General features: G+C 35.7%; 1 protein-coding gene across 4 annotated transcripts in view; it reads right to left on the reverse strand.

Moving 5' to 3' along the window:
* Window positions 1-26,727, reverse strand: part of PUS10 (pseudouridine synthase 10) — a 107,934-nt gene that overhangs the window by 2,113 nt on the left and 79,094 nt on the right. For all 4 annotated transcript variants that reach the window (XM_074206771.1, XM_074206756.1, XM_074206763.1 and 1 more), the window contains 6 exons: window positions 20,916-20,972; window positions 20,147-20,223; window positions 20,003-20,058; window positions 19,789-19,906; window positions 5,221-5,363; window positions 946-1,045 (listed from right to left, as the gene is read on the reverse strand). In XM_074206771.1, the coding sequence (XP_074062872.1) occupies window positions 946-1,045; window positions 5,221-5,363; window positions 19,789-19,906; window positions 20,003-20,058; window positions 20,147-20,223; window positions 20,916-20,972 (551 nt within the window). The remainder of the gene's footprint in view (window positions 1-945; window positions 1,046-5,220; window positions 5,364-19,788; window positions 19,907-20,002; window positions 20,059-20,146; window positions 20,224-20,915; window positions 20,973-26,727) is intronic.

Genomic DNA, 26,727 nt, shown 5'->3' on the forward strand with positions numbered 1-26,727 from the left:
ATATTTTTCTGTCTGCCACTCTTCCTAGGGGTTAGCTTTCATCTATTAGTGGCCCCTCTTTCTCCTTTTTAGTGAACCCATTACATTTCATCACTTCTCATTTCTCTTAAAAAAAAGATAGCATATACCCCCCCACACACACAACACTCCATTCCTATCCTGAGGTTCCCCCTGAAACTTAATTATTTAAAAATAAAATGAATTTGAAGTTTTTTTCAATGCATTTAAAGGCCTGACTGGCAAAAGTTTTTACAGCTTTCACAGTTGTTTGAAGAATTTAGGTCAGAAAACATCGTTTTCTGTACAGAGAAGTAATACAGCTTGCCCATGGATAAGATCAATGAGATGGAATCCACACTTTGCAGACACTTCTGATGTCAGCAGCAGCACTGCCCAGGGTCTTTTAAAAGATCAAATGTACAAGATGCCACAATAACCAGTCTCAGCACTATATAATTGCAAAGCATTTCTCCCCTTATTTTTCTCATAAATAGAATGTTGCTAAAAGTCAGAATTCTGTTTTCACCATCTCAACTCTGCTCCACTTCAATTCTATATCCCTGAATATAAAAGCCAGAGAAGCACTAAATGCATTTTTACAAAATTTAAGCCCTTTGGTCTTTGAGCAAATTCACTTTTTTTATTTTTTCCATTTTAGTTTCCCTGTCTGGCTTCAAGCTGGGATCTAGTATGTCTGGGAAAGAATATTTAAATAGGAATGAGTATATTTTTATTTTGCCAAAATTCAGCAAACAATTCATTCCTGACATACTATTCTAGGTGTAGAATTTTTTTTAACTGTTTATAAGATAGTCTGAATATTGTATGAATCAATGTGATTTTTTTTCAATTCTTTTAAAGTCCCAGGCTTAATGTTAAAAGGTCCCACATAAGGAAAGATATTGTTGGCTAATTTCAGCATATGATGCATGATAAGCAATTTACCTCTACATCCAGTTCCAGAATATCAACTGTCCCATTCATCAGAGAACCAATATTTGGTTTGGTTCTCCCAAAGTCTCCATGAACAAATTCTTTAATATAGCTGAGTTTTATTTAAGAAAAAATGAATATGGTCAAGTGATACAATCTGTTTGCTGAGACTCAACAGGTGAAAAGGAAATAATAAACACAAAAGCAGAAATACTATAAAAGAAAATCAGTTTCTGAGCTAAGTCACCTGATGCATATCTTACAAAATAAGCTACAGAAAACAAGACCAAGACAGATGTTAAAGGTGTTTCTTGTCAACTAAATCAAATTCATTTCATGCGAAGTTTAATCACACATCAGAACACAGGTATGATTTTTTTTCTTAATACATACTTTCATAATTAAAAAATCAATCTAACCATATTTTTTGACCCTAAAGCATCAACAATGAGAACTGGCCAATCTCTTTCAGGTAGTAGATACTGACAGTGAGCTTCATAGAGCCTATAAAGGTTCTGACAGAAACTTTTCTTATGAAATGGAATGAGTAGGCCAAGTCCCTACAGATTTACATTTAAATAATAGAAATAGGGAAGGGAGAGGATAGGAGATAACAATTAAAAATTAATGAAAACAGTTAAAACAGCTAAAACTTTTTTAGCCCTCTATTACTGCATGCATCAGGACCACATAATCTGAGCTAGACAGGATTTCAGTGTTCTTCTAATAAAAACTTTGCCAGAAGAAAAAAATTCTATAACTCCCTAATAAAGGGTCATCAGGCTTATAAATGAAAGCCTCCTCCAAGGTAGCACATTTCCACTTCTGTTGACCTCTTGGTTGTAAAAAGGGTTTTCTTATAAAAAGGTCTCTCATCTATGGGGCAGCTAGATGGCACAGGAGATAGAGTACCAGTCCTAGAGTCAGGGGGACCTGAGTTCAAATCCTCAGACACTTAATGATTACCTAGCTGTGTGACCTTGGGCAAGGCACTAAACGCCATAGCCTTGCAAAAAAAAAAAATCATCAAAAAAAGCTTGTATCTATCCCACTGTGGCTTCTACCCGTTGTTTCCAATTGTGATCTCTGGATTGAATCTCTCTTTCCTAACACAATTTGTCAAATACCAATCTACTATGCCCACTTCCCCAAGATTAGTCTTCTTTGGGCTAAACATTCCAAATTCTTTCAACTGATCCTCTTTAATAAATGGTTCCCTGTCCTCTTGCCCTTCTACCATCCTCCTGACCCTCCTTCGGTAATGTTCTTGTCAATCATTTGAAACTGAATACAAGGGGCGGCTAGGTGGCATAGTGGATAAAAGCACCGGCCTTGGAGTCAGGAGTACCTGGGTTCAAATCCGGTCTCAGACACTTAATAATTACCTAGCTGTGTGGCCTTGGGCAAGCCACTTAACCCCATTTGCCTTGCAAAAACCTAAAAAAAAATAAAATAAACTGAATACAACTGTACAGATGGAACCTGGTAGACAAGACCCTGTCCAGAAATTACATTAATTTTTTTCATTGCATATCCTATTCGTAATTTATACTGGGGTTTTTTTTGGGGGGGGGTTAGGTTTTTGCAAGGCAAATGGGGTTAAGTGGCTTGCCCAAGGCCACACAGCTAGGTAGTTAAGTGTCTGAGGCCAAATTTGAACCCAAGTACTCCTGACTCCAAGGCCAGTGTTTTATCCACTATGCCACCTAGCCGCCCCTATACTGAGTTTTTAATACAACAAACCATCAGGGCTTTTCCCATGGTCTCTGTCTAGAGCCATCTCTTCCCAAATGGTCAGCTCAGTTGCTGAACCCAGGGAAGCACTTTACATTCATCTCTACTCAGTATCATCTTAGTAGTTTTGCTCTAACCTGCTGAGATAGTTTTGGATCCCAATTTTATAATTCAAAGAGTTACCTCTCCCTCAAGTCAATTCATCAAGCATTAGGTACCAGTTATTGTGCTACATGTTGAGGCTAAGGGAAAGCAAACACCTGGTCCTAGCTCTCTGGGATGAAAGAGGGCAGGGAGACATCTAGCAGATTGAGCCTTTAGCTGAGACTTGAATGAAGCCATGGAAGTGGGAGGAGAGCGGAATAAGTATTTACAGAAGTATGGATCAGCCAGGGGAAAAGGACAGAGTTGGGAGATACTACAATGGAGGGGATGGATGGGAGGCAAACACCCACCACATCAATTCTTTGGTAGGCTACCTTCTCTAGCCTTCATTTCTCATCTAGTCCATAAGGATACTGTGAAGGGTGTGGTACAAAAGTGTGAATAGCTCCTGATGAATCCAAACTGGCTCACAGTTTAATTCTATGATTTTTCATCAGCTTTCCTATATGCTCACAAAATACTTTACCCCCCAAAATGTTTACTAGAAATTGAACTTTTATGTAAAATTTTATGTCCCCAGATGTGATCAAGTTGTAGTTTTTCTGAAGAAAACGATTTCTATTTTTTTCCAGACCATTGCTTTTCCCTTTTCTTCATAATATATTTGAGAAGTGTTTTGACTAGACAGTATTTTTATTCTCCCCAATTCCATTATTTACTTTCTATTCATTCATTCATTGATTCATTCATTCATGTATTTATTGAGAGACAGTTAGGGTTAAGTGACTTGCCCAGGATCACTTAGTAACTGTCTAAGGCTTAATTTGAACTTTGGTCTCCTTGATTCCAAGAACTGGCACTCTATCTGTGCTACCCAGCTGTCCCTTTTTCCCCTCCATTTTTTTAGGACTTCTTCTCCTGTTGGAAAACATGGAGAGGCAAGGTCCACAGAATGGTACAATAGGTTCAGGTGAAACTTTGGTAAAGAAAGAATTGAAATGCGGCGGCTAGGTGCCAAAGTGGATAAAGCACCAGCCCTGAAGTCAGGAGTACCTGGGTTCAAATCTGGTCTCAGACACTTAATAATTACCTAGCTGTGTGGCCTTGGGCAAGCCACTTAACCCCATCTGCCTGGCAAAAACCTAAAATAAATAAACAAATAAATAAGTAAATGAGAATTGAAATTCTAATTCATACTTGTGGCAAAGCTGCAGTACTGTGTTAGAAAAATCGTCATCATTTTCCATCCTTTTCCTTCATCAATTAATTTACTTTGATATTTAGAATAATCTTTATATGGCAAAGTAGAAAAACTTCAACTATGAAACTATTAGAGCTTATAACTCATAGAATGTTCAAGCTAGAAGGGATTTTAGAAATATTCCAATCCAAAGGGCCTGGGAATGTAAACATAAAAGAAAACAACTAGATCATGAAACCAGAAAATTCTTTAACACATTCCAAACAGAGAAGGTCCTAGTGGTAGGATCCCAGATAATATATATAAAAGATAAACCAACTACACAGAAACCTGACCCTAGGGAATGAAGGCCAAGATTCGGGGCAGAGAATAAAAGTTTGAGGAATATTTCTATGAGAATAGAAATTCAGAATCAACCCCATTTTCAAAATATCATAAAGCATCAATTTTATATTAAGAAGCTTCAGTACTTTGTCCACAAAAAGTCTATAATACCTTTGAACCCAAATCTATAAAAAGGGACCTCTTGAATCCATGTTTAAAGTAAAGAATAATGAAGCCCTAATTAAAAACCTAATATAAAACCAGTATATTCTTTTCACACATAAAATATTTTAGAAATTTCTATGATAATTAGATTATATCATAAAAGGCTATCAGTTTTAGTTTTGAATCTCTTATCTTGTTTAATTACTAATATAATGTACTTGTATTTCCACTATAAGAAATGATGTATAGATTAAAGAATTGATGCTGTCAAGGAACTTTATAAGGTCACATACAAAAAAATTACAGGTCCCTTTGTCTTCCCAACATCAATTGCTAAACACAAGGAAAAACGTACTAATTTACAGTAGTATTACTCATTTTGGAGAAGTTTAAAAATGCTCAAAGAACTAAGTAGGAAAATGAATTTGTGATTTTTGGTAGAAAAGGTTTTCTGCAACTTAATAAAAGGCTCAAACAACAAGCATTTATTGCTTGATTACTACTGGAGTACATAGCTAGTTGTTTTAGCAACAAGAAATAAATGTAACTTTGCGAAGAGGAGGACTCGCAACTTTGGTTAAAAATGGTAACGTGATCATTTGCTGGGAGGCTAGGGTCGATGAGGAGGGGAAAATGTAATTTTTTAACATAATTATTGCCATAACACTTGCCATCTCAAGTATTTTTGTCAGTATAGTGCTACTTATACTACTGTTTTTTTGGTTAAAACATCTGGTATGTTGAAAGCGAAAGGATACGTTCCTGCCTGAGTCTTCAAATGGAGACGAAAATGATGCTCATCTATATAGTGTGTTTCCATGGTGTGAATGATACGCACTCTAATGGCTAAAGGTCTTCGATGAAGAACACGAAGTGGTGTTTTCTGGTTGATCTGTAAGTCCTGAAGAAATAAAGAATGATACAATTATATTGAGGTCCCTCACATTAAGGCAGGGTGTAAGGCAAGTATTTGACCAGAATGACAGATGAGAAAACAGATGACAGATTAAATGGTTTGTTCCTTATCTTACAACTTCTACGTGTCTAAGGTCTGCTTTGAACCAGTGTCTTCTAAGCGCTATATTATATTCTCCCCCAGACAACCCCAATGAACAGTCTGAATCTTTCCCTCTTTTGTCCTGCCTTAACTTTTCTCTATATCCTGACTCTACAACAAGTGTGGGTTAGGGGGTAGCCAGATGGGTTAAATTACTCCAGGGAGAGCTATCAGTGAAGCACAGTTCATCTTTTTCTAAACCAAACTATGATTTCAATGCTGATTCAGCAATTCCTCTGTAACATAGGTACTGAGCAGTTAGGTAACTAGTCCATGATTATTTTGCCAGTCTGAATTAGAGGCAGGACTTCATAGGTTCTTCCTGCCTCCAAGGCCACACACTTTATCCACAATGCTAAGTTGCCTTTTTCCACTGAAATTACCCGTCCTAAATTCCATACCCTTAAAGCCCTTAAACCTTTTTAAAGTGTCAATTATCTGATGAATGCCACAAGACCTTCTCATCCCATTTAAAGGATTTATTTTAAAATCTATTTAGTATTTTATTTTCAAGTTGCATGTAAAACAATTTTTATTATTCGTTTTTAAAACTTTTGAGATCCAAATTTTCTCCTTCCTCCATCCTGACCTCCTCATTGAGAAGTTGCGCAATTTGATACAAGTTATATATGGATAGTCAAATAAAACATTTCCGTAACAGTCCTGCTGTAAAAGAAAACACAAATTAAAAAATAAAACCACAAGAAAAATAAAAAAAAATTTAAAAATGTGTCAATCTGTATCTAGATATCATTGATTCTTTGGGGATACATAGCATTTTTCATCATAAGTCTTTCAGAGTTGTCTAGGATTATTGTATTACTGAGAAAAACTATGCCATTCCGAGCTGGTCATCCTACAATATTGTTGTTACTTTGTAGACGCTATATTATACTTCCCATCAGCTCATGTAAGTCTTTCCAGGTTTTTCAGAGAGTATTCTATCATTATTTCCTACAGCAGAATAGTATTCTATCTCAATCACATGACAATTTATTGAGCCATTTCTCAAATAATGGGTATTCCCTCAATTTCCAACTCTGTGCCACTAGAAAAAAGCTGCCTTAAATATATTATTTTTTGTACATAAAAGTCCTTTTTCCTTTCTGTTTTTAATCTTTTTGGGGACAGAGACCTAGTAGTGCCATTGCTGCTAGCTAGTTTTGCCCTGCTCACTGGTCTGCTTTTTATTTGTGTTTTAAGTGACTTTGGAGGGAGTGAAGGTGGGGTGGGGTGGGGTGTCGGGCAGAGAGGGAATCAGATGCTCCCAGAAAACCTTTAGAGAAGGGTGAATGGAGTACCTGGGAGATGAAAGTGCATATGATGGGGAAAGGGTAGAGAGCACTGGTGAGGGTTGTAGACCCTAGACATTGACCAGTGGAACCTGAGGATTAAGAAAAAAAAGATAAAACTCCTCAGAAACATGGGGAAAGTGAAGAGGAGAGAAGAAAACTAGTAAAGCTCTAAAGAGACATGTAAACAAGTGTTAGTATATAGGGTCTGAGACACTAAGGGTAAAGCCATCAGAGAGGGACTAGTGAAAAAGGAATCTGGAGCCCCTAGGGCTAACTGATTCTATCCCCACTTCTGTATTCTCCTGGAGAAGCTCTTTTTCTTCTCTGGACCCCATCCCATTCTCCTCATTGTTCCCTTTTTAAAAGGGCATGCTGGCCTGACAACATCTCCAGGTGAAGTTCCTTGCCCCAAGCTGAACTTGTATTCCTACTATAAAGTGCCAAATGACTCCCCGCATCCAGACCTCTTCACAAGCACGATGGTACTGGGCCTTGTCAGGCAGTTGAATGGGGCTTCTGCTTCCTGCAGCTGATTTCCAGTGACCTCTATCCTGCTCTGGGGCTGGGAGTGAGGATCTAACCAGGTGATCTTGGCCGGGTGCCAAAGGCTCAACTGCCTACAACTCTTTTTGTACCAAACTTCTCTACAGAACGGTTGAATCAGTTCACAGCTTCCTGTGGCTCTAAACAAATTCCTCAAATCTTTGACTTAACCATTTTGGAAATGAAAAAATGCTAACTTATGGAAAATATAATAATAAAAACCTTACAATTCAGAATTTGCAATAATTTAATAGAGTTAAGTTGGCTTACACTTCTCTATGAAGGGACCTTTTTTTTTTTTTTTTTTTTTTTTTTTTTTAGGTTTTTGCAAGGCAAATGTGGTTAAGTGGCTTGCTAGGTAATTATTAAGTGCCTGAGGTCAGATTTGAACTCAGGTACTCCTGACTCCAGGGCCAGTGCTCTATCCACTGTACTACCTAGCCGCCCCAAGAGAAGATTTTATTAAGGAAATCAGCAATGTAACAGATTTTGATACAGAACTTTTCCCTACTATAGCTATCAGTAGATACTGACTTCTTGTTAAAAGAAGAGGACTGGGGGCAGGTAGAGCAGTGGTTCTGGAGTCAAAAGGACCTCAGTTCAAATTTGGCCTCAGACACTTAATAATTGCCTGTGTGGCCCTGGGCAAGTCACTTAACCCCAATGCCTTGCAAAAACTAAAAAAAATTTTAAAAAAAACCCGAGGACCACTGGGTGGTGGAGCACAATGACCAAGAGAAGTCAGAAATCACATTAATCAAATCTTTAAAAGGATTCTGGAGTGACAGAACCCACAAAAGAACAGAGTAGAGCATTGTCCAGCTTAAGATATCTGGGGAAGACTTCGGAAAAGGTCTGTCTCACTAGGGTGGAGGGGGAGCATGGCCCAGTACAGCAGAGATCAGCGTCAGAAGGATTTGGAGGAGGCTAGCAAGAAACTCTCAGCCAGAGCACAGATCTGTGGCTGAGGCCCTGACTCAGCAGGTCAGCCCCAGCCCAGTGGACAAGCTGCTAGTATTCCCAACAGAAGGTCTGAAAACAAGGCCTCTCCAACAACATAAGACAGCTTGGGAACAAACAGTATCTCTGTGGCCTAGGAGCAGAGCTCAAAATTAACAGAAACATCAGAGAAAAGCTGGGACTATAGAAAGTTATTAATGAAACAAGAAAGAGCACAGTACCATCTCAGAAGAGGATGGCAGAAAAAGTACCACATGTGAAGCTTCAGAGGGAAATACAAATTGGACTCTAGTTTCAAAGAGATTTTAAAAATCAAGTAGAAAAATTGGGAAAAGAAATGCAAGAGAAATTTAACATCTTGTAAAAAGAAGCATAAAAATTGACATATGAGCAAGTGGACAAAATAAACAGTTCTTTTAAAAAACAGAATTGGGCAAATGGAAAAAACAAACACCTACCAAAATACAGGCAGGCAAGTGGAAATTAATGTCTCTATGAGACATCAAGAATCTAGTAAAGTAAAATAAAAGTAAATAAAAAAATAAAAAAGTCAAATAAGTCAAGTCAAATAAAAGAAAATGCAAAGTACCTCAACAGAAAAACAACTGATATGGAAATTAGATCTAGGAGAGATAATTTAAGAATTATTAAACTATTTGAAAACTATGCTTAATACTTGACACTTGTAGCATCATTCAGAAGTTATATTCTTCAAGAAAAACCCTCAAAGTTAAGAGGAGGTATTAAATTTTTATGTAATGAAACAATGCCATCAGCATTTGTCATAGACCCTGACAATGTTTCCAGGGGAATGGAGTATTTGGGCATAAGTCATGAAATAAATCCACCACAGGTGTCCTTTAGGACCTCCTGCACGTGTGTGTGTGTGTGTGTGTGTGTGTGTGTGTGTGTGTGTGTGTGTGAATATATATATGTGGAGAAAATAGTTCAGAAAAGCTACTTTTTCCTATTCCATTCATATTTTCAATTGCATGTGCCTGTGGGTGGCAATAGGGTGTTAGAGGCAGGGGAGGCCTCAGAGGCTTGAGAGAAAAGAGAAACTGAGGTGGTGAATGACTTGAACCTCAAAGAATACCACATATAGGAAATGAAAGACATAGTAATTTCTGCTATTCCTTCCCTTTCATCTTCTATAGCCATATTTCCCAAACTTTTTCAGTACATGACATACCTATGAACCTACCAAAACATATCTAGACAGACCAGTAAGTATTATATAGGACCTGGCTACATCAACATTAAGGGATTGAAGGACCTGGAACAAGATATTCCAAATCCACTATGCAGCAAAGCTGAGCCTTCTCTTCCAGGGGAAAAGATGAACATTTAATGAAATGGGAGACTTCCAACATTTTCTGATGAAAAGACCACAGCTAAATTACCTGAATAGATGCTGAAAAAGTTTGACAAAATACAGCACCCAGTCCTATTAAAAATCCTAAAGAGCACAGGAAAAAATGGAATGTTCCTTAAATCAATAAGCAGCATCTACCTAAAACCATCAAAAGTATTATATGTAATGGGGATAAACTAGGAGCATTTTCAGTAAGATCTAAAGTGAAACAAAAATGCCCATTATCACCACTACAATTTAATATAGTATTAGAAACGTTAGCTTTTCTTTCAAGAAATCATCAAGGAAAACTGCCCTGATAAACCAGAAGGTTCTGTTCTAGTCAATGAAAGAATTCACCATCTACTACCCCCAAAAGGAATACCAAAATGAAAAGACCTAGGAATATTGGAGACAAACGCCACAATTATCAAGTCAAGGAGAAAATACTACAGCCAGCAAGAAAGAAAAGATTCAAATACCAAGGACACACAGTCAGGATTATGCAGGACTTGGCAGCATCAACATTAAAGGATCAGAACTGGAATATGATATTTTGGAGGACAAAAGAGAATGGATTACAACCAAGAATCAATTATCCAGCAAAACTGCATATTCTTCCAGGGTAAAAGTTGGATATTTAATGAAATAGATGACTTTCAAATTTTCCTTATGAAAAGACCAGAAAATGTGATCTTCAAACATGTGAATCATGACATACATAAGAAGGTAAACAAAAGAAAAGAAAAAGAATGTTATTCAATAAAATTAAACTGCTTATATCCCTATATGGGAGGATGAAACTTATAAGTCTTGAGAACTGTATCATTATTAGAGGGAATATACTTAGAAGGTATGGGCATTACTTGATTTTGATTGGATGATTTAAAAAATTGAGACATTTTAATATAAGGGATAATACTGGGAAGGAGGAGGCAGTATGGGTTAAATCACATGAAGAAGCACAAAAGAACCATTACAAAATAAGGGAAGGGGTGAGAATTGCTTGAATCTTACTTGATCAGATTTGGTTCAAAGAAGGAATAACATATTCTCAGCTGAGTTTAAAAATTTATATTACCCTTGAAGGAATTAGGAGGGAGGGGGTGGGGAGGAAGGAAGGAGGGAGGGATTGATAGGATAGAAGAGTGGGTAAAAGCAGAAAGGGAAAGAGGAAAGAAAGAGGAAGAGGGGACTGAAAGAAAAGAGGATGAAAGGAGAAAGAAAAGTACAAATGGAGGAAACAGGACAGAGGGTAATACAAAGTTAATCATAACTGTGAATGTGAATGGAATGAACTCTCCCATAAAATGAAAGTGGATAGCACAGTGGATTAAAAACCAGAATTCTACAATATGTTGTTTACAATTAACACAAATGAAGGAAGCAGAAAGATACAGAGTTAAAGGTAAAAGGCTGAAACAGAATCTATTATGCTTCAGTTGAAGTAAAAAACCAGGGGTTAGGTAGCAATTCTTAACTCAGACAAAACATTAACAAGAATAAGGAAAGAAAAGATATCTTCCTAAAGGGTACCATAGACAATGAGGTAATTTCAATACTAAATAAATATGCACCAAGTGATATAGCATCCAAATTCTTTCAGGGAAAGCTAAATGAGTTACAAGAAACAGAAAGCAAAACTTGACTGGTGGGGGACCCTCAACCTCTCTTTTGCAGAATTATAGATAAATTCAACCACAAAGTAAACAAGAAAGAAGTTAAGGTGGTGAATAGAATTTTAGAAAACTTAGATATGTATGATAGACCTCTGGAGAAAACTGAACGGGGATAGAAAGGAATATACTTTCTTCTCTGCAGTACATGGCACCTACCCGAAAACTGATCATGTATTAGGGCATAAAAACCTGACAATCAAATGAAGAAAATCAGAAATAATAAATGTATCCATTTCAGATCACAATGCAATAAAAATCATGTATAATAAGGATCATGTAAAGACAGAAACTAAATAATTAATTTTAAAAAAATGAGTGGATCAAAAAACCAAGTCAGTGACAATAATGAAACAACACACCAAAACTTGTGGAATACAGGCAAAGCAATTATTAGGGGAAATTTTATATCTCTAAATACAAGAATAAAATAGAAAAAAAATCAATGAATTGGACACAACTAAAAAAGTCAGAAAAAGAACTAATTAAAAATCTCCAATTACATACAAAAAAAGAAATTCTGAAAATCAATGGAGATTAATATAATTTAAAGTAAGTTACTGAAATAATAAATAAAATGAGTTAGTTTTACGAAAAATTCAATAAAACAGATAAATCTTTGGTTGATTAAAAAAATTACTATTATCAAAAATGAAAATAATTCACCGTCAATGAGGAGGATATAAGAGTAATAATTCAGACCTCTTTTGCCCAAATGTATTCCAATAAATATGACTAAGTGAAATGGATGAATATTTACAAAAATATAAGCTACATAAATTAACAGGAAAAAAATTGAACAAGCCATCAATCAACTCCCTAAGCAAAAATCTCCAGGGCCAAAGGGATTTCCAAGTGAATTCTACCAAACATTAAAATAACAATTCCAACCTAATAATAAACTATTTGAAAAAATAGAAGTTCTGCCAAATTCCTTTTATGACACCAATATGGAGTAAAACTTACTACATTAAGAGGTACAAAAGATCTACTGTAATAGAGGGGTAGAAGGGAGAAGGCTGAGAACTACCTGAATCTTCCTCTCATCAGACTTGGCTTAAAGTTAACTTACACACACACACACTCAGTTAAAAAATTTATCTTACCTTTAAAGTGTTAAAAGGGGGAAGGGGGGAACAGGGAGGGGGAGAAAAAGGGGAATTTACAGAAGCAAGGGAATGAAGAAGGGGAAAAGGGAAAGAAAGGGGAGGAGAGCAAACACACTGAAGGTGGTGGCATTCAGAAATAAAACAGGAATATGGATAAGGGGGAAAAATACAAACAGAGGAAAGATAGCATGGAGGGCAATAAAGAGTTAGTAATTATAACTTTGAATGTGAATGGGATGAAGTCTCCCTTAAAATTTAAGCTAATAGCAGACTGGATTAAAAACCAGAATCCTGCTATATGTGGCTTACAAGAAACTCATTTGAGGGGCGGCTAGGTAGCGCAGTGGATAGAGCACCGGTCCTGGAGTCAGGAGTACCTGGGTTCAAATCTGACCTCAGACACTTAATAATTACCTAGCCGTGTGGTCTTGGGCAAGCCACTTAACCCCATTTGCCTTGCAAAAACATTAAAAAAAAAAAACACCTCATTTGAAGCAAAGAGATACATATAGAGTAAAGGTAAAAGTTTGGAGCAAAATATATTTTGCTTCAGCTGAAGTGAAAAAAATCAGGGGTAGCAATCCTTATCTCAGACAAAGCAGCTGTTAAGAGTAGATAGTATTAAAAGAGATAAGAAAGGAAATTAGATCATCCTAAAAGGTACCATAAACAATAAAGTAATTTCAATACTAAATATGTATGTACCCAATGGTATAGCATCCAAATTCTTAGAGAAGTGGAAAAAGCTACAGGAAGACATAGACTGCAAAGCTCTACTAATGGGAGACCTCAACCTCCCACTCTCAGATTTAGATAAATCTAATAAAATAAACAAGAAGGAAGTTAAGGAGGTAAACAGATTGTTAGAAAACCTAGATAAGTTACACCTATGGAGGAAATTGAATGGGGATAGAAAGGAACATAACTTTTTCTCTGAACTTATATAAAAACTGACCATGTACTAGGGCATAAAAACCTAATGATCAATTGCAGAAAGGCAGAAATAGTGAATACACACTTTTACAGATCATAATGCAATAAAAATCATATGCAATACTGGACCAGGAAGAAAAAGACCCAGAACTAATTGGAAACTAAATAACCTCATTTTAAAGAATGAGTGGATCAAGCAACAAATTATAGAAAGAATTAATAATTTCATCCTAGATAATGACAATAATGAAACAACATGCCAAAACCTGTGGGGATACACTCAAGGCAGCTTTCAGGGGATACATTATATCTTTAAATGCTTACATGAATAAATTAGAGAAAGAAGAAATCAATGAAGTAAATATGCAACTAAAAAAATTCAAGAAAGAACAAATCAAAATCCCCAATTAAGTATCAAATTAGAAATTCTAAAAATTAAAGGAAAAATTAATAAAATTGAAAGTAAGAAAAGTATTGAACTAATAAATCCAAATTGCTAGTATCATAAATGAAAAAAAGGTGAACTCATCATCAATGAGGAGGAAATTACAGTAATAATTTGGAATTATTTTGCCCAACTCTATGCCAATAAATTTGACAATCTAAGTGAAATGGACAAATATTTACAAAAATATAGGTAGCCCAGGTTAAACGGAGAGGAAATTAAAAACCTAAATAACCCTATCTCAGAAAAAGTAATTCAACAAGTCATTATTGAACTCCCTAAAAAAAAAATCTCCAGGGCCAGATGGATTCAAAAGTGAATTCTATAAACATTTAAGGAACAATTGGTTCCAATTCTATATGAACACTTTGGAAAAATAGGTAAATAAGGAACTCTGCCTAACCCTATAACACCAATATGGGGCTGATATCTAAACCAGGAAGAGTTAAAACAGAGAAAGAAAATTATAGATCTATCTCCCTGATGAATATAGATGCAAAAATCTTAAATAAAGTCTTAGCAAAACGATTACAAGTTCTCATTAGGATAATACATCATGATCAAGTAGAATTTATCCTAGGAATGCAGGGTTGATGCAGTATTAGGAAAACTGTTAATACAATTAATTATAGCAATAAAAAAACCTATCAGAAATCATATGATTACATCAATAGATGCTGAAAAAAGCTTTTGACAAAATATAGTACCCATTCCTACTAAAAACACAAGAGAGTGTAGGAATAAATTGATTGTTCCTTAGAATAATAAGCAGTATCTATATGAAACCATCAACAAGCACAATATGCAATGGGGTTAGGCTAGAGGCATTCCCAATAAGATCAGGGGTGAAACAAGGATGCCCATTATCACCATTACTATTCAATACTGTAATAGAAATGTTAGCTTCAGCAATAAGAGAAGAAAAAGAAATTGAAGGAATTAGAATTGGGAAGGAAGAGGCAAAACTCACTCTTTGCAAATGATATGATGGTATACCAAGAGAATCCTCAAAAAATCAACTACTAGAAGTAATTAGCAACTTCAGCAAAGTTGCAGGATATAAAATAAACCCTCAAAAATCCTCAACATTTCTATATGACTAGCAAGATACAGCAGAAAGAGCTAGAAGAGAAATCGCATTCAAAGTAACCTCAGACAATATAAAATACCTGGGAGTCTACCTGCCAAGGCAGACTCAGAAACTTTTTGAAAACAATTACAAAACACTTCTCACACAAATAAAATCAGATTTAAATAACAGGGCAAACATCTACTGTTCATGGATAGGTCGAGCTAATATAAGTGACAATTCTACCAAAACTAAACTACTTGTTTAGTACCCTACCAATAAAAATTACCAAAAATTACTTGAATGAATTAGAAAAAGTTATAAGGAAATTTATGTGCAGAAATAAAGTCTAGAATTTCCAGGGATTCAATGAAAAAAAGTGCAAAAGAAGGTAACTTAGCCTTACCAGATCTAAAATTATATTATAAAGCATCAGCCATCAAAACTGTCTGTATTGGCTAAGAAATAGAGTGGTTGATCAGAGGAATAGACTAAATGCGATAGCAGGAAGCGATTATAGTCATCTGCTGTTTGATAAACCCAAAGAGTCCAGCTATTGGGATAAAAACTGCCTCTTCAATAAAATCTGTTGGGAAAATTGGAAGCTAGTACGGAAGAAATTTAGATTAGACCAACACCTCACACCCTATACCAAAATAAGATCTAAATGGATACAGGATTTAGACATAAAAAAACAATATTATAAGCAAACTAGAAGATCAAGGAGTAGTTAGTTTACCTGTCAGATTTATGGAAAGGGAAGCAGTTTATGACCAAAGAACAGATGGAAAGCATCATTCAAAACAAACTAGATAATTTTGATTACATTAAATTAAAAAGCTTTTGCACAGACAAAACCCCTGGAACCAAGATCAAAAGAAATGCAGTAAATTAGGAAACAATTTTTACAAGTAGTATTTCTGACAAAAGACTCATTTCTAAAATATACAGAGAACTGAGTCAAATTTTCAAAAACCAAGCCATTCCCCAGGTGGCAAATGGTCAAAGGATATGCAACAGCAATTTATAGCTGAGGAAATCAAAGCAATTCAGTCATATGAAAAATTGCACTAAATCATTACTTATTAGAGAAATGCAAAAAGCATCTCTGAGGTACCACCTCAAACCTCTCACAGGCTGGCCAATATGACCAGAAAGGACAATGATCAATATTGGAAGGGATGTAGGAAATATGGAACATTAATGCATTGTTGGTAGAGCTGTGAACTCATTTAACCTTCCTCAAGAGCATACCCTTTGATCCAGCAATACCACTACTGGATGTATATTCTGAAGAGATTATGAGAAAGGGTAAAAACATCACTTGTACAAAAATATTTAAAGCAGTCCTGTTTGTGGTGGCAAAATAATTGGTAATTAAGTGAATGTCCTTGTTCATTCCATCAGTGCAACAATCAGGTACAATTTTGGTCTATCTGTGATGGAGAATACCATCTATATCCAGAGAAATAATTGTGGAGTTTGAACAAAGACAAAAGACTATTACCTTCCATTTAGGGAAAAAAAAATACAGTTATATTATTATGCAATTTTGCTATCTCTTTATAATTTATTTTTCTTCCTTAAGGATATGATTTCTCTCTCATCATAATTCAACTTAGATCAATGTATACCATAGAAACAATGTAGAGGCTAACAGACTGCCCGCCTTCTGTGTGTGTGTGTGGGGGGGGAGTACTTATATTATACTCCTTTTTAAAAAAAATTCTGAGTTTTCACTAATTTTGACAAGTCTTTTGCCCCTCAGTTTAAATTGCTGAGGTTTTTCTACATTTCTTAAATTATCAAGAAATGAAGGATACTGCTGACACTGAGAAGTTATATCTTTAAAATAGAACTCAAACAGAATCAGAAAAAGAAATTCATAATAGCCTTAAAATATCTGAAGTTTCTTGTTGATACAACTCCTTCTGTAAATAGAATTACAAGTTCAGGAAGTGCCTAAGGTCATACTCTGAAAAGAACTCAATTCTCCTCAGTTGTCTGTAAGGTGCTCCGTTCTGCTTCGGAAGCTAAGGCCGTGTTGAGGTGACTCCACTTCAGCTGGCAGCTAGCATCACTACAAACAACTCTCCTCCATCCCCCGAAATGGCCACTCAGAGCTTGCCTGCATCTACACCGCCCTCATCCTTCACAATGATGAATTTACGGTCATGGAAGATAAAATTAACGCCCCCATTAAAGCAGCAGGTGCGAATGTTGAACCATTCTGGCCTGGATTATTTGCAAAGGCTCTGTCCAATGTCAGTACTGGAAGTCTCATGTGCAATGTAGGAGTTGGTGGACCTGCCCCAGCAGCTGGAGGTACTGCTGCTGCTAGTGCAAGAGAAGAAGAAAGAGGAAGCAAAAAAAAAGAAGAATCCGAGGAGTCCGATGATGACACGGGTTTTGGTCTGTTTGACTAAATATTTTTTCTAACATGAAATAAAGGGCTTAAAGATTCAACTTAAAAAAAAAAAAAAAAGAACTCAATCAAGATCTGGCCAGTGGCAAAGAAGAAATAGTTCCAGCATGACCACACTTGAAGGAAGCCAGCTGCTTCAGAAGGATTAGTCAATTCTGAGGCATTTTAGGATAGATCTCATTGAAGACTACCATTAAAAAAAAATAATGAATACGCTCAAATGGCTATTAGATTACCCAGAAGTGTGGCATTAGTCAATCAATAGCAATTATTACATGCCTGGGTAGGTGGTTTTAGGGCTACAAAGATGAAAAGGAAACACTCTTGGCCCCCTAAAACATCTCCTGATACATACTATCAGGAGAGATGTGTACACACTTATATAAACACATGCATAAATGATCATTTTTGGAGAGATATGCTAACAGAAGGGATCAGGAATGAATTCATATAAGAAGTAGCACAAGTTGAATTTCGAAGGAAATAAGGGGAACAGTAGGGGCAAGGAGAAAAACAAGGAATGTTGTATGTGGGGAAGAACAAGAACAATTTGCCTAGATTTCACAATGTTGTGATGGGGAAGACTATATACAACTGGAACAGTAAATTGGGGCTAGGTGATTAACAAGTTTAAATACCAAAAAATTTATATTTTACTTTAGAGACAATAGGGAGCCATTGGAGTTTATACTTTCCTAAAATTGCTGTTTTAGGAAAATCCCATCAGCAATTATGCTGAGAATGATCTGTAGTGGGGAGATACTTGAAGCAGGGAGACCAATCAGAATGTTATTGAAAGAGCCCAAACATCAGCTAATTGTGGAACTGAACCACAGGAGTAGTAGTGTGAATAGAGAAAAGGGGACAGATGTAAGAGATGCAAGAAATGTTTAATATGGAGGCAGACATAGCAAAATATGACAACTGACTGGAAAAGTGAGGGTGGAATAAAGGATGACACCAAGTTTTGAACCCAGATGATAGGAAGAATGGTGGTTGAGTGGTTGCTGAGCAGAAGGACAAGTTCAGTTTTGGATACAAGTTTAAAATGGTATACCCAGGCTGAAATATCAAATAGGCAGATGATCATTAGAGATTGGAGATCTGGAGAAAGATGAGGGTTTAAAGATATAAAGACTTAAGAGTCAATGCCACAGAGATAAGTCTGAAATCAAGTGTCTGAGGTCAAATTTGAACTCAGGTCCTCCTGATTTCAGGGCTAGTGCTCTATCCACCTTGACATCTACTTGCCCCTGGATAGGTGTTTTTTGAAAAAGTCAGTGTCCTTAAAAGTGCTGTTCTTTCCTTACTTCCCTGTGATTTGCAACATTTCTGGAATTTTGCAGACACTTCTGACACTGTTCCAAACACCTACTCTTACTATATCACTGTAACAACCCATGATATTTCTACCGTCTCTACACTGTTTTCCCTTAGTAAACTAAAGGGAATGATTATTAGGGTTTTTTTTGGTATACTGAGGTCAGATCTGAACTTATCTAAAAGAGTCATCCTGACTCCAGGTCCAGTACCTATACTAGCTGCCCATAATAATTGAGTAGCAGAGAAAAAAATATGAATCCAGGTTCTGATTCCAAATCTAGTGTTCTTTCTACAACATATTTTCTTTGCACTTATCACATTCTTATTTGCCTCATATTTAATACCTTATTAGAAAGCTCTTTTAAGACAGGGAACAATATTATTTTTTTTAATCTTCATGTCTACCACAAATCAGAGTTTTACAAATACCTTTAAGTGGGGCCAGCTAGATGGTATAGTGGATAGAGCACCGGCCCTGGAGTCAGGAGGATCTGAGTTCAAATCCAGTTTCAGAAACATAATAATTGCCTAGCTGTGTGACCTTAAGCAAGTCATTTAACCCCATTGTCTTAAATAAAAAACAAAAACAAATAGCTTTAAACTTAAAAAGAAGGGAATTTATTTTGCTAGCGCTACTAACTTTTCATCCCTTCTCCTTATAAAATCTTGTCTCAGTTTTCTCAGGAAGAATATTCAAAGAAAATCAAAAAGAGAAAAATTTATTTTGCAAAAATACCTTCAAGGAATAACTTCATTTCTAAGTACTCTGATCAAGTTTGCAGAGGCTATGGGGCACTGAACATGGCAATCCACAATGAGGGAGGAAAACTATACTTCAAATGGTAGTACTGCCAGGGAATACTATTTTACTAATCAAATGGGGGGGGGGGGGGAGAAGAGGGATGGAAATTCCAAATAACTATGGCAATTATAACTATACAGATTGTCTAAAGTCCTTGCCACAAACTTCCCTGACAGTTTGACCAACTGACAGAAATTTAGAATTTCTCTAGTCTCCTACCTTGAAAGCATGTCCATTTTTATTGAAACCAGGCAAGAACTCAGAGAAAGCAACAAACAGAAGACAGCAGACTCTTGTGAATCACAAAATAAGGGATAAAAATCAGAATAAACTACCTTTAAATTATCCAGAAATTCAATGTCTTTCTTCTGTATTGCTTTATCTGTCCAAACTAAGGCATTATAAGTCTTAGTCTTTTCTTCTTCACCTTCCTTCATATGTCCTATTGCTTCTCTAAACAAGATCAACAAAAACATTATTACCAAACATATAAAGGGTACAATGCAATCCAGTACAAAGTATTTTTTCTAAAAAGCCTTGATCCCTTACCTGGTAACAAGTTGCAAGTCTCGCACTTGGATTTTGTCTGAGGAGATGTTGATTTTCTGAACAAGGGAAATAGAAAATAATTAGTGAGCATTCCACCAGAGAAGTACAGAGGCACAACTAGTTCCATGTCATTGGTGCCTTTACCTGCTGAAGTTCTTTCATGTCTTGTGATGTAAATTGGATTCTATGAGGATTCAGCAGTTCAATTGCAAAGGGCCTTCCTGACAGCAGAGAAACAAACATGTTGTTGGAGTTAACATGTGGATTAAGGCAAGAGGTCTGGGAGTTTCAAAAAAGCAGGCCAAGCTCTAGAGGCCTGAAAGGTAGAGACAGAACCAGGATTAGAGGAAGCAAAAAATGTGTGAAAAGAATGGAAAGGGCTTGTCTGATGCCAAAATTCATAGATTAGTAATAAGTAAATAGGATTCCCAACTTGCTCCAAGGTTTCTCTGAATAAGCTTGTGATAATTACACGTTAAAATAAGAAAATAGTTAACTATCCTAGTTTTTTGCCACAAGCAGCAAGGTCCAGGTAACAATGTTTTTCAAATCTATTCCTCATCAAAGAAACATCTTTTGAAAATTTTTATTTTGGAAAATATTCCATCTTTGGTGAAATGCTTGCTAAATGGAACAAAAGCAATAACATATTGATAGGAGCTATGCCAAATTCTCTAATGCCCCTATGAAATGGGTAAGTGATAAAGATTTACTTAATAGGGCTTAAGAATTTTACGAAGTCAAGTTAAAAGGCTGTTAATTAAAATTTATCTGAAATGCTAAAGCTGAGATAATTAAGAAGTTTTAGTTCAGGGGCAGTGTTAAGTTTAAATAACTATTTCAATTCTATGTGTCAAAGAAGGTTAATAGCTTTGAAGATGGGCTGAATGAGTTGATAATATTCTATTCTTACCATTTCCTAATGTTCTCACATCTACATCTTCTCTTCCAGATGATGAAAAATTAAAACCTTTTGAAAGGAGAGGAAGAAAAAATTAGGGATTTCTGACCTTTAAGGCTCATTTCCAACCTTAAAATAATAATAATGATTAAATTATATATTGCTTAAAGGTTTGCAAAGACACTTTATATAAATATTATTTCAATTGTATAGAAAGGAAATTTCTTTCTTTTTTAAAATTTAATTTATTTTGAATTTTACAATTTTTCCCCAATCTCCCTTCCCTCCCCCAACCCCCCAGAGAAGGCAGTCTGTTAGTCTTTATATTGGGATATTTCTTTCTGACAGAAGTACATTGGACATGTTTTCTCTCTCTGATTTTAGTTTAGCTGAAAAGGAAGTTTATCATTTTGCCTATTTAACTTGAAAATTAGAAAAATATAACAATTATTGGCAATAGTGAATAAAAAAAAAAGTCAGAAAACAGTCTAAGAGTTTAAACTCAGATTCATCTTAAAGATGGTAACTCTGCCTCTGCAATGATTAAGACTTCTGGGGCAGAGCCAAGATGGCGGCATGAATTTAGCATGCTCCCAGAACTTTTCCATATACAACTTAAATGAAACCTGTACATAGACATTAAAACTACCCACCAAAAAAAAAAAAAAAGAGCAAAAATAAGTTCTCAACTCTGGATATCATGGAGGATCTTCAGTGAAAGTCTATCTCGTTGGAGGGAAGGGGAGGGCTGAGAGGGAGGGGAAAAGGGGAAACAGATCTCAGCTAGGTGGGAGACGGAGAAGACCAGTGGGAGGCTTCTAGCTATAGCAGAGCCCAGATCCCAGCTAGCAGGGAAGGTTCCAACCCCATGTAAAGCCTAAGCTCTTGGAACACTGTGGCAAGAGACAGGACTGGATAGGGAATAAATCAGTGCATAGGCAACACCTTGGATAAAGGACTATACTCACTTTACCCCAGAAGCAGGGCTCAACTTTCAGAGTTGCTAAGTTATTACTATTCAGAGATGATAAAATACTGTCTCAGAAGAAGAAAGCAGTCACCTACATGTGAAATCTGAAAGAAGTTTATGAGTTGAACTCAAAGCCAAAATCCCATGGAAAAGATTAAAAAAGATTTTAAAAACCAAAGAAGAGAGGAAGAAAAATGGAAGAAATGAAAGCCATGCAAGAGAATTACAAAAAAATGACCAAAGAAATCAACTTTTTTTTGAAAGATTATATATATTTTGAGTTTTACAATTTTCCCCCTATTCTTGCTTCCCTCCCCCAACCCCCCCCCCCCACACACACAGAAGGCAGTCTGTTAGTCTTTACATTGTTTCCAGGGTATACATTGATCTCAGTTGAATGTGATGAGAGAGAAATCATTATCCCTAAGGGAAAAAAAGTATAACAGATAGCAAGATTACATAATAAGATAATGGTTTTTTTTCCCTAAATTGAAGGTAATAGTCTTTGGTCTTTGTTCAAACTCGACAATTATTTCTCTGAATATAGATGATATTCTCCATCACAGATAACCCAAAATTGTACCTGTTGCACTGAAGGGATGAGCAAGTCCATCAAAGTTGATCATTACCCCCATGTTGCTGTTAGGGTGTAGAATGTTTTTCTGGTTCTGCTCATTTTGCTCAGCATCAGTTCAGCAAATCCCTCCAGGCTTCCCTGAATTCCCATCCCTCCTGGTTTCTAATAGAACAATAGTGTTCCATGACATACATATACCACAGTTTGCTAAGTCATTCCCCAATTGAAGGACATTCACTTAATTTCCATTTCTTTGCCACAACAGGGCTGCTATAAATATTTTTGTACAAGTGATGTTTTTATCCTTTTTCCATAATCTCTTCAAGGTATAAACCCAGTAGTGGTATTTTGGGGTCAAAGGGTATGCACATTTTTGTTGCCCTTTGGGCATAATTCCAAATTGCTATCCAGAAAGGTTGGATGAGTTCAGTTCCACCAACAATGTATTAGTGTCCCAGATTTCCTGCATCCCTTCCAACAATGATCATTGTCCTTTCTGGTCATATTGGTCTGTCTAAGAGGTATGAGGTGGTATCTCAGAGATGCTTTAATTTGCATTTCTCTAATAAGTAATGATTTGGAGCAATTTTTCATATGATGATGGATTCCTTTGATTTCCTCAGCTGTAAATTGCCTTTGCATATCCTTTGACCATTTGTCAATCAACTGGGAATGACATTTTTTTAAAAGTTGACTCAATTTTCAGTATATTTTAGAAATGAGTCCTTTGTCAGAAATACTAGTTGCAAAAAATGTTTCCCAATTTTCTTTTGATCTTGGTTACTACAGTGGTTTTGTCTGTAAAAAAGCTTTTTTAATTTAATGTAATCAAAATTATCTAGTTTGTTTTGAATGATGCTCTCCATCTGTTCCTTGGTCATAAACTGCTTCCCTTTCCATAAATCTGACAGGTAAACTAACTACTCCTTGATCTTCTAGTTTGCTTATAATATTGTTTTTTTATTTCTAAATCCTGTATTCATTTGGATCTTATCTTGGTACAGGGTGTGAGGTGTTGGTCTAATCTAAGTTTCTTCCATACTAACTTCCAATTTTCCCAACAGTTTTTATCAAAGAGAGTTTTTATCCCAATAGCTGGACATTTTGGGTTAATTAAACAACAGATGACTATAATCATTTCCTGCTACTGCATCTAGTCTATTCCTCTGATCCATCACTCTATTTCTTAGCCGATACCAGACAGTTTTGATGACTGAGAAATCAACTCTTTTAAAAGTAAAAATAACTCATCAAAAAAATAAAACCGACCAACTGGAAACAGAATACATCTCATCGAAAAGCAAAAATGACCAACTGAAAAGAGAATAAACTCATCAAAAAATAAAATCAACTAGAAAAGGAAATATAAAAAAACACTAAAAATTATAATTGGACAAATAAAAACTAATGACTCTCTGAGACATCAAGATTACATCACACAAAATCAAAAGGCAAAAAATGTTTTAGAAAATGGAAAGTACCCTTTAGAAAAACAAACTGGAAAACAGAGCTAGGAAAGACTGTTTATTAATTATTGGTCAATCAAATGCCTAGAAAAAATCCTTCAGGAAATTATCATGGAAAACTTTCCGAATTTTCTAGATCAAGAGGACACAACTCAGAAAACTTCTAGAAATATATCCCAGAATAAAAACTCCAAGGATTAACATGGTCAATTCCAAAATTCTCAACCAAAGGAGAAAATATTGCAAGCAATCAAAAAGGAACAATTTAAATAAAAAAGGAAACACGATCAAAATTACTAGGACATATCAGCCTCAAATTAAAGGATCAGAGGACCTGGAATATGATATTTTGAAGGGCAAAGTGATCTTGGATTACAACTAAGATATGTAAAATTCAGCACACTCAGACAGAGGAAAATATGGAACTTTCAATGAAATTGAGGTCTGATAATGAAATAGGTCTGATAAAAAGCCCAGAACTGACAGAAAATTCCATCCTCAAAAAACTCAAGGGAGGCATAAAGAGGTAAATGGAAAGGGGGGAAAAACACTAGTCAAGAACATTAAATTGTATATATCCCTATAAGGGAAGATAATTCTTGTAACTCGAGAATTATATTTCTCTTAGGATAGTGAAAGGGTTGAAGACAGTTGAAGGGATTATGCTTAGAGGATATGAGTATAAATGAGACATGAAGAGATGTTGAGTGGGAAGAGTAGTACTTAGAGGCCTTATACATAATTAAATCATGAAATGACTTTACTTTATTAGATACTTTTGTTAAGATGATTATAGTACAATAAGGACTTAGATCGGTTGGACCTAAATAGAGTAGGAAGTGATCTTGCCTTAATCCATAATTTAGTTAACAAGAGTTATAGCACTATGCTTGGCATGCAGAAGGGACAGAGGTAGAGAGTATACTTCATACTTTGCTAGGGGAAGGTTGTAGGGCTATGGTTGGAGTACTATAGGGACAAAGGGAGACAAGGTACTTAGAGAGAGAGATTGGACATGAAAAGATCATGAAGCAATTTTGCTTTGTTTGATGCTTTGGCTACATTAGGAGGGAATGTGCTTGGGGATGGGGTGGGGAAGGTATAAACAATTCAGTAAATGACTTGACTTTGCATGATTCTTGGGCTCATGAGGATTGTTTGTTCATGGACAGCACTTGAAAACAGTAATTTGATGTGATTTATGATTCTGAGAAGTATATTTCTAAAGAGACAGAAGAGGGGAGGGTATTTAATGACCAAGAGGCAATGCTGTTTACAATCAACCAAGCAATTAATGAATCAAATTTCTGAAACTTTATCAGGACAGATAAAATGAATATATTTTAGCAATGGGTTGTAGGTACAAGACAGTTAAAAAAATAAAGACATAAAAAAAGGACTATTTTAGGAGAAGGCTAAGCATTAGTAGACAAATAATACCAAGTAAAGAGGCACAAAGACCTATTATAATACAGGGAAAGAAGGAAGGGTGAAACACTAAGTAGATTCTATTCCCAATAGTTTTGGCCCAGAGAGGGAATACCATACATTCCCAATTGGTTTAAAAATCTATCCTACCTTACAAAGAAAGTAGGAAATGAAAGGGGAAGAAGGGACTGATAAAAGGGAAGGTGAAGGTTAAAGTTGAAGGTTGAGTTAAAATTTAAAAGAAAAAAAGGGAAAGGGAGCAAAATATTGATGAGGAAGAATAAGAAGAAAGGAAAATATTTAAACAGAGAAAGACAGCATGGAGGGAAATATAGAATTAGAAAGCTTAATTTTAAATGTGAATGGGAAGAAGCCTCCTATAAAACAGGAGCAGACAACAAAATGGATTAGAATATGCTGAGACAGAATATAATGACAATGTTGTTTACAAGAAACATTTAAAGCAGAGAAATACATACAGGGTAAAAGTAAAAGACTGGAACAAAAATTGTGCTTTAGTGAAAAGTAAAAAAAAAAAACCAATGCTAGCAATCCTGATCTAAGATAATGCAAAAGCAAAGCTGGATTCACTAAAAGGGATAAGAAGGAAACTACATCTTCTTAAGAGGTACTATGAGCAATGAAGTTATATCATTATAAAACACAATGCACCAAGAGGTATATCATCCAAATTCTTAGAGAAGCTGAAGAAATTACAAGGAGACATAGACAACAAAGCTATAATAGCAAGGGACCTCAACCTCCCTCTCTCAGAATTTAGATAAATCTAACCACTAAAGAATAAGAAGGAAGTTAAGATGATGAATAAAATCTTAGATAAGATAGATCTCTGGAGAAAACTGAAGAGGGATAGAAAAGAATAAATTACCCTTTTTTTTTCCTGCAGTAAAAGGCATCTATACCAAAACTGACAATGTACTAAGGCATAAAAACTTTACAATCAAATGCAGAAAAGCAGAAATAAGTGCATGCTTTTCATATCATGATGCAACAAAAATTACATAATATAGGGTCCTGGAAAGCTAAACTAAAAATTAATTGGAAACTAAATAATCTAATTTGGGTAGGTCAAACAAAAAAAAAATCATAGAAATAATCAACCATTTCATCCAACAAAATGACAACAATGAGACATCATATCAAAATAGGATGCAGCCAAAGTAGTTTTTAAGTTGTTTTTTTTTTTTAGGTTTTTGCAAGGCAAATGGGTTAAGTGGCTTGCCCAAGGCCACATAGCTAGGTCATTATTAAGTGGCTGAGGCCACATTTGAACTCAGGTACACCTGACTCCAGGGCCGGTGCTCTATCCACTGCGCCACCTAGCTGCCCCCAAAGTAGTTTTTAAGGGAAATTTTATCTCTA

Source organism: Macrotis lagotis, chromosome 1 (assembly GCF_037893015.1).
Source record: "Macrotis lagotis isolate mMagLag1 chromosome 1, bilby.v1.9.chrom.fasta, whole genome shotgun sequence".
Lineage (NCBI taxonomy): Eukaryota > Metazoa > Chordata > Mammalia > Peramelemorphia > Peramelidae > Macrotis > Macrotis lagotis.